The following is a 9,295-nucleotide window of genomic DNA, read 5'->3' on the forward strand; positions in this document are numbered from 1 at the left end:
TGAGTGGAGCCAATTGCGCCACTCACCTTTGTTTATTTTGGTAGACATCGCCGAGGAAGTGTTTTGTCCGCAGTACAGATAGAACAATCTTTGGTAACTTGGAAATTTTTCGCTATACCCAGGGGCATGCAAACCTTTTAGCGTGCAAGCGAAGAAAGACCATTTATTTTTTAAATTTGTAGGTCCTCTAACCCTTTAAATGCGTAGGATTGGTCATTTCCTAACTTGCATAAAGAAAGGATGCAGGGCAAAGCTTTGAAAAAATGCCATTTTAAATGAGACATCTTTATTATACGACTGGATCAAGCAGTTTTAACGTGGAATTCAAGCTCGTTAAAAAATAAACATAAGTAATGAGCGAAAGTTCTCCCAGAGTTTAAGCTCATTAAAAAATGAACCAATTTCTGGTAAATAACCATCGTGAATGCATTATCATCAGACTTTGAAGCCTTGGTTGTGTTCTCATCATCACCTCCACTCTGTATTGGCCGATCATTCACCTCCATTTGATTGTTTACCCTTTTTGAGGAACAACTGCGAAGAGTGATCCTGTTAGCCATCCTTGTGACACTGCCATGATTGGAAAATTCCAAACCTTACCTGGAATTAGCTACTACCCGAATTTATCACTCATTCCTCGAAAAATGAGTCTCCTTTAAGCTCTTTTCATCTGACTCATAAAATATGAAAAGATTTCCGAGCAATTGGCCTCTCCAGCTCGTTAATGTGACCAGAAGTGCTATCCCTCCTTTAGATTTTAATATTTTTGGACCTGAGGGATTATTGCACAAAAATATCGAGTGCTTTTTTTGTTCGGCTCATTAAAATTATCAAAACTTCATCCCTTTTGTATTATTTTATACTTTTTCGAACTCGAGGGATTATATGACGAAAAAGGATTATTGGAGTTTTCCTTACATCCCTTTTCAGACTCTCTAAAATTGAAAAGGACTGAGTTATCTTTGTCGTTAAACTCGTTAAAACTGAATAGCGACAAACTTGTCCATACAGACAAGAACGAGTTTCACTATCGCTAGGCTCGTTAAAACATAGCGATGGGTTTGCCCGAAGGGAAAATTATAGAACAAGCATATGTTATCCTCCTCAAGCTTGACAAAAATAAAGAGGTACTGGTCAGCAATGACTGGGGAAAAATTGGGAAGAAAACTTGAAGAAACTTTATTGGTAGCAAGTCGCTCTTGAACATGACACTTTCACTCCGCATCTGAGTTGGGTTGGGTTTTTTCGTTCACTGGTCATATCACCATTAGTCCATCACACCATCCATATTTGGGGTTAATGCTACCAATCCATCATGTCAGTGTCGCCGGTATGTTCAAGAGAAGTCGCTCAGAGAATTCACCTATGTCTCATCCACTGCAATACATTTATGCTCCATTCTTTCATGACCGCCACCCTGAACCTTATATCATCTGATAGTTTTCACCTCCATTAAAATCATTTGCTCTGTTACGTGTCATTGATGTGGGATTCACTAAGGCCCTCCTATGATGGATCACCTCCTGTCGACATCATCTCATTATCTAGGAAGACGATCTAGGAACAACCCTTTCAGTACTTTGAAGCTTGCATGCCTCAATGGCAAGTTTCTCACTTCCGACGATAGGTTTACATCAATGGCCTTTGACCGAAAGATTTTGCGTGGTGTTCGACGCCAAGTCCCTTATTCACACCACATGAATTGTACTATAGTACCTTGAGGGTCATCATCATTATCGGTGATTCCTCTCGCGCCTGTTAACAGCTTACATCATTGGCTGGTAATCAGGCGATGTCTTTCCATGTTCGACTCCAGAACATTTCTCACATGGATCGACTTGTACTTTGAGTGAAGATCAAACGAGATTGAAAAGCCCGGTTCTAGTTTCATCCATCCGAGCTGCGATATATATTCAGGAAAATAAAGACATCAAATGTACATCATTGCTGCACAGATAATCGTCCAATCCAAGGGATGATGGCTCTACCAGAATCATCAGTCTGCACACAGACAATTGTCTGTCTTATGTACATGAAAAGGAATTTATAAATATGAGCATGGGAATGCCTGCCTCAGCTAGATCATGAAAATGTTATGAATATAATTTGTTGTATTGTATCTTATTACAGGTTGCCTTCCAGCTCGAAAAAAATTCAGATCCTCATGATAAAGCATTTCACCTAACATCTAAAGATTAACGACCTCATGCTTTAGGGGGCATCTGTTATAGACATTTTTTGGCACTGCACCCCCAATCATAAATTTCCATAAACCAAGGGCTCTTAAGTCCCTAAATGTGTTGTTCCAACCCATAAAAGAACAAGGTCAGCTGATTACATCATCTCCCAGAAGTTCTCCATGAAAACTACTCAGAACTGGTCAAAACTGGACCATCTCACCTGCTCCATGGTCAAAGTGCGCTGCATCCCACCTACATGCACACAGGAGGTGCGATGCATACTAAAAATCCCTTCTATAGGGTGCGATGGGTGAGAGTCGACAAATGGCAGGGTCAATCTGCAAGGTGGAGGATCATGGAATCTTCCAGAAACTTCTCCTGTGACACTTGCCTCTCTGCATTCGCCCAGGGATGAGTAAGAGATCATCAATCTCCAAGTGGAATCAATAATTATAAGGGAGAGGACACTAATCAAATCTCAGAAGTTGAAACACCCCCCTTGCAAACATCTATATATGGATCCCTCATCCCAGAGATCCGGAGGCTGGAATTTTGTATCTTGTAAGGAAGCGCTGCTGGTTTCTTGGTGCAACATCATAGTGTTGGGTGATCTAAGCTTTTCATGAGGTGAAGAAGGGCTTTCTTGCTGAGAGGATGGCGCTGGGTCAGAACAATTGGTTGTAATCCTCTTTTCTATTCTTGATTATTAATAAAGCTATTCAAGTTTTCCTCCACATTCTTGTATGATTGATGATATATGCATTTGTGTGGTCAATATATATCTGGTCCTATATTGTTTATGATAGTAGATCTCTGTTCTTGGACAGTATTATGCTGCTTTGATTCCAGAGGTGCTCTTTGAAGCTGAGTAGATGAGGAAGCGAGTGGCAAAGATCTATCAAAAGGGAGAGGAATCAAGCAAGGAACCAAGCGCAATACAGAGGTTGGTCTCCTTTATTCCCCTCTTATCTACTTCTCATAAAGGAAAACAAAAGTGGTTTTAGTTTGTTTGTTTCTAAGGTAGCTACCAGCCTTAGTGGGACTAGCAGCTCTGCATAGACACTAGATTTCCCGATAACAGCTACCAATTCATCTTAGTGTCACCGAAATGTTCAAGAGAAGTCATTCAGTTCAAACTTCATCCTTTGCAATATCGTAAACCTTCATTTTCATGACCGCCATTCCTGAACCTTCTACCATCAATCGATTTTTCATCTCCAAAATCATTTACCTTGTTTCGTGTCATTGATGTGGGATACATCAAGGCCCTCCTACAATGAGTCGCTTCTTGTCGACATCAGCACATTATCCAAGAGGTTGACTTAGAAACACCCCTTCAGTACCTTGAGGCTTGCATACATCAATGGCAGGTTTCTCACTTCCAGGGATAGGTTGACATCACTGGCCTTCGACCGAAAGAATTTGTATGGTGTTTGAAATAAAATCATTTATTCACACCATGTGAAATGAACTATAGCAACTTGAGGGTCATTATCATTATTGGTGGTTCCTCTCACATCTATTAATGGCTTACATCATTGGCTGGTAATCAGACGATGTCTTCCAATGTTCGACTTCAGATCATCTATTCACATGGTTAGACTTGTACTTGAGCAAAAGATTGAATGAGAATGAAGACCCTGAATCTAGTTTCATCCATCCGAGCTATGATATTTTTAGGAGTACTAAATCAAATGTATAATGGCCTTACATAGATGGTCATCCTAATCATGGGTCTATATCTGTAGAAACATGAGTCTATATCTGTAGACAACTATCTAATTTATGTACATGTAATGAGAGTTTATATGTTGAGCATGGGTATTCCTTCCCTCAGTAAGTTCATGAGAAAAAATCAAATTATCATGATATATGTATTGTAATTGATCCAGGTCACCTTCTACATTGAAACCTCCTCCCCACATAGTAAAGCATTTCACTCAACATATATATTTTCAACTTCATGCTTTAGGGGGAAACTTCTACAGATCCATTTGGGCACATCACTCCCATCCTATAGATCAGTGCTTTAGGGCCCATAAAACTGTAATTCAATTGTTACATGCCCTAAGGAAGTCAACCATCAGAATGCCTAGCTTCCTAGGAAGTTCTATCACTAAAGTCATCCAAAAACTGTCTCTAAGAGGATCAGCACAGGTAGATACACTACCAGGGTGCACTGTAGTGTAGCCTAGTACACTACCGGGGTACGCTGGGATATTTTGAGTGAAATTTTATTGGGGTTTGGGAATATTCTTATCCATTGGATGCATCTAGAAGCTTCCCAAGTTTACCTACTCCTTTGGGCTCCAAATTAGATGAGGGAGGAGTTAAGGAACATCGATCCCTTTATCCCTTCCTCCATGGAACTAAATCCTAAGTTTGGGAGGGCATTCATTATCACCATTCATGGCATAACTTCATTCACCTATAAAAAGACCACTCATCTAAGTGATCAAGGGTTGGAAATCATTGAATTATAGGGAGATGTTATTATTATGAGACTTGAGTTGCTTTCAAGTATTGTAATGATGTCAAAATGTCTTTCTTGTTATGAGGACAGGATGGGATTGAACTAGAGGAGTGATATTGAATCAATCAAATTGGGTTGTAACCAATGTTCCACCAAGACTCCGGTGTGGGCAGACGCGGGTGCGGGGAGACGCATAGGGGGGACGTGTGGGAGTACCCTCAAATTTTAGGGAAATTTCGGGGGTGCGGGGAGTCGTCGAGGTATATATATATATATATATATATATATATATATATATATATATATATATATATATATATATATAGTTATAATTCAAGTTCATATTCATTGTTCACTGTTCAATAATGAAAGCATAAAAAATTAAAATATTAAATAGACAATTGAAATTTGAATCATTGATCCATCCTCATCATTCATTGATTCAATGGTTCATCATTCTAAAATCTAGTAATCTACATTGATTTAAAAACTAAATTCATCATTCATCATTCTAGAATCTAAATTGAAAGCAAACATACTAGTATATACTATATTTTCAAAGTTTGAACACTAAATTTATATAACTCAAACTTCAAAGTTTCAAAGTTCAAACTCAAAAATAGTTAAGAGTGAAGAGTCAAGTCATCAATATCTAGTGTCGCAACTCAAAAATGAAAAATGCATAGTAAGCACTGAAAATAAAATGATAAATCAACATCAAGGACTCAATCTCAATGATTGGTCCTTTACATCTATCTGCTGCATGAAGTCATCAGGACCATCAATGGGAATGTCAATATCCGAGTCAGAGTCACTCTATTCAATAACCAATGAAACTCCAACCAAACCATGTCGCAGCTCATCTGGTCCATCCTCATCATCTATCTGTGCACTATCCTCTGGATCCACATCCCATCGTGTTGTCGGTCCCTTTCGATACTCTGGTGTCTTCCTATGTGCAAGACGTAGAGAACTGTGCACTGCAACTAGCTTCTCTGCTCTCCTAGAGGAAATTCTATTCCTCTTGATAGAGTGGATGAAGCTATATGTGGACCAATTCCTCTCTGCTGCAGAGGAACTAGCAATCTGAGACAATAAGCGAATAACAAGGTGTTGGATCTCTGGAGCATCATCCCCATGCATGGTCCACTAACCAATGGGGTCAGTCTGGCCTAAATCATTGCGATCTTCCCTTGCATCATGCTTGTTGAAGGGACCATTGAGACTTGCAAATTGCATCCACTGTCTCCTAATTGTTCTCCCTTCTTCTGAACTATACATCTTTGTAATGGCAGCTCGAAATCCCTTTTTGACCTCTGGATCTTCAGTGGGAAGAATTCTACCAGTCCTTGCCACATCCCATTTTGGGTTGAGTGCATATGCTGCCATGTGCAAAGGTGTATTCATTCGATCCCACCTACGCTATATAATGGGTCAAATTTGGGTCGTATAGAACTCTAACGAAGGATCTTTCTCACGAATGGCCACCCTTACTTGATCCAACATAGTATCAAAAGTCTCATATATTTCTCCAAGAGTAGGAGAATCTGTGTCAGTGTAGCGAATGACCTCAACTACAGGATGTAAAAGTGATACCAAATAACCACAATCTGTCCACCAATCATTATCCAATATCTGAATCCTGATTTTCTTTCCTTCCTCTATCTTGGATTCTGCCCATCTGTTCCAATCTGGAGTTACAACCATGGCTTGCAATGTTGACTGCACCTCCAACATCCTCTCTAATAAAAGAAAATAACTATCATATCTGGTGTCAGTAGGCTTGAGGAATTCCTTCCTCGCATGAGACCTGTACATGGCTAAAGAGGTATGGTGATTGCAAATAAACATTTGCACATTTCTTGCATCTATCACCAAGTTAGATACCCACTCAATTTTGCCAATGTCTTTCAATGTATTATTGAGCGCATGCACACAACAAGGGGTCCAGAAAATATGCCTGTATTTACTTTGAATCATTAATCCTGTTGATCTACACACTGCTACTGCATCTGTTACAACCTGTACAACATTTGTAGATCCAACCTCCTCTATAGCATCACGAAGAAGCTCAAATTGGAAAGTTGCATCTTTGCGCTTTCCAGAACAATCAATAGCTCTAAGAAAGAAAGGCCCCTCTCGGCAAGTAACTATGATGTTGATAAGTGGACGTTTGGCAATGTCTGTCCACCCATCCGTAATGATAGAACAACCTTCCCTCACCCATGTCTGCCTAATATTTCCTTTTGCACATTAATATTGGCCACTTGCCTTTCTAATATCACTGTCCTCAACTTATGTTCACCTGGGGGCACATATGAGGGTCCTGCTGCTGCAATTGCCTTCACCATATCCTTATAGTAAAGAGGATGACTAACATGGAAAGGAATGCCATTGGCAAAAATAAATTTTCCAATGGCATCATCTGTATCATTACGGTTCAACTTAGCATACATTCCTATAAGAGTTGGTCCCACTGCACAAGAACAAGAACCTGATGGAGGCATATTTTTCAAATTTTTTTTTTGGAGCTTGTGGCTTCATCAATATTTTCATTTTGGTGAGCTTGGGCCATGGCATTTTTACTTGAGAAGTTGCCCTTTGCATCTGCTGCCATTTGCATCCTCAAGAGCTCTGATTTTTGCAATATGGTTAATTTTAAACATATATGAACCCCTTTGCCACCTACACCCAAAAGATGCATCTTGATCCGACTATAACTCCCAACCCAAGAATGACCACAAACATTGCATTTCCAATGGCGTGTCCCACCTCTTTGTTTTCCGGGTTTTGGTTGAGTTGAAGAGTCAGCCATTTTGGCAACATATAAAAAAAGAGGTTTGAGTGGATTAAATGTCCCTTTTGCATATTCAGCCAATACCTTTGACGGGGTTGCAGTTGCAGTTGCACTGGGAGAAACACTCGCTGCACTGCTGCCATGGGTTTCATTCATTGTTGATGGGATTTCAGATCCAAGAGGACTTTCTGTTTGAACATCATAATCACTATCAGTATCACGATCAGTGTCACTGTGCCTGCTCATGTTGTAATCAACGATTTTAGTATTTACACTTGCAGGCTTGCAGCTTGTTGTGTCACTGTTTTACTTTATTTTGCAAATATTTTTTTGTTTTTCTGCCCTGCAGAAAGAGTTAAAAAAAATAAAAAATTCATCATGTAAATTAAAATTTACAATGCAAATATAGTAGAATTAAATATAAGTTATTAAAATTTAAAAACAAAAACATAAACAAAAAATAAAAATTAAATTTGAGTGACTGTCCACTGTCCACTGTCTTTAGCTATTGTCTTTAGAGTCCACTGTCCACACATTTGGTATTAAAATTTAAATTATTTTGAAGACATAATTGAAGACCTATGGCCAAAGGACAATTCAGATATGTGGCTTATGCGACAAGGTTAAAAACATGAAGCAGACCTGAAGTAATTTAAAAATTTTGGGAAGCCTCAGCCTGTGGAACTGGAGAACCCTCTTTGGAGGTAGCGATTGAAGTACTGGCTGGAGTAGCCTCAATGGGTCGACTTATGAACTTATAGACTTAAAATATGTATCCTGAAAACATGATGTATTGTTATGAATACCTGAACTTTTTATTTCTTTATATTTCCCTTTCACATAAAAGAATGTGTTCCCCTGCTTTCCATGTAGAAAACACTGATAATATGGGGTGAGCATGATCAGATCTTTCAATTTTCCACTTGAGTTGGGAAATATGCTGAAGAGGTTTACACACTTCGACTGTTACATGTCTTCAGAATGTTAGTTATTTTCATTTTGTTTCATCTTCTTAACGCTGGTCGAGTCTGGCAGGCATCTGGTGATGGAGCAGAGCTTGTCTTGTTTAAGGATGCAGGGCATGCTGTGCACCTTGACAAGTCTGCTGCGTTTAAGTTTTAACAAACAGTTGAAGAAGTTTCTTCTGAGCTCTTTACAAAAATAATTTCAAGTTATAGTACAACCCTCTAAGATAAAACTAAAGTCTCTACATATTGATTTAACGAAAAAAAAAAACTTTGACGAGAAGAAATGGGTCAGCTCAATGATTCTGCGAATCTGCTCATTTGGGGAAAAAACTTAAAAAGTTTCATATATCTGAAAATCTCATCTGACAGGTTATATATATCCACTCCCAAGCTCAGAGTTCTGTGATGAAACAGGTTGTTTTTCTCATGGGAAATTAAAATCACCCAAAGAGAGATGACAAGCCGCATCACTCTCGGAGTCAATTTTTTTTAACAAAGAGTATGCGAGGAAGTATGAATTGAAATTTGACACTTAAATTTTAATGCTGAGAAGTCTGTCTACTAACCTAACATGTTTCCTTCATAGTTAAGGGAAATATATAAGAACTCGAGGTAGAAATCAATGCCGAGGATACATCTGTCGTTAATGATTGAATGCATACACACTGATTGTTACATTTTCTTTCTCACAGAGTTTGGATACTCAAATTATTCATTGAACTGGCTCTTACGAATTATGAGGGTCAACAAAAATGCTGTAGAATACACATACAAGATTTGGATAAGGTTTCTGCCAAGAAAAGAGCCACATAAACGACGATGGACGAGACTGATAGCAAAACGGAAATTAAAATTTTTTATCCTTGCAGGTTTTAAC

The 9,295-nt window shown here is 38.8% G+C and overlaps 1 protein-coding gene across 1 annotated transcript; it reads right to left on the minus strand.

The window, feature by feature from the left end:
• Positions 1–6,087: 6,087 nt before the first annotated feature.
• Positions 6,088–7,696, minus strand: LOC149233373 (uncharacterized). Its single transcript, XM_089382168.1, has 3 exons — positions 7,240–7,696; positions 6,959–7,129; positions 6,088–6,836 (listed from the first exon to the last, which is right to left on the minus strand). The coding sequence occupies exons 1-3, from the start codon at positions 7,694–7,696 to the stop codon at positions 6,088–6,090; spliced, it is 1,377 nt and encodes a 458-aa protein (XP_089238294.1).
• Positions 7,697–9,295: the final 1,599 nt, after the last annotated feature.

The sequence above is a fragment of the Pinus tabuliformis genome, chromosome J, assembly GCF_031772625.1.
Source record: "Pinus tabuliformis cultivar Carrire ecotype Pingquan chromosome J, CPIR1, whole genome shotgun sequence".
Taxonomy (NCBI): Eukaryota; Viridiplantae; Streptophyta; class Pinopsida; order Pinales; family Pinaceae; genus Pinus; species Pinus tabuliformis.

Excerpts from the sequence above, each read along its gene's own strand:
- LOC149233373 (XM_089382168.1), bottom strand. The coding sequence starts at position 7,696 with ATGAGCAGGCACAGTGACACTGATCGTGATACTGATAGTGATTATGAT. Across the intron at positions 7,130-7,239 it reads TGCAAAGGGCAACTTCTCAA|TGGGACCAACTCTTATAGGA; the intron begins GTAAAAATGCCA and ends GTTCTTGTGCAG. Across the intron at positions 6,837-6,958 it reads ACCCTCATATGTGCCCCCAG|ACATTGCCAAACGTCCACTT; the intron begins GTGAACATAAGT and ends ATGGGTGGACAG.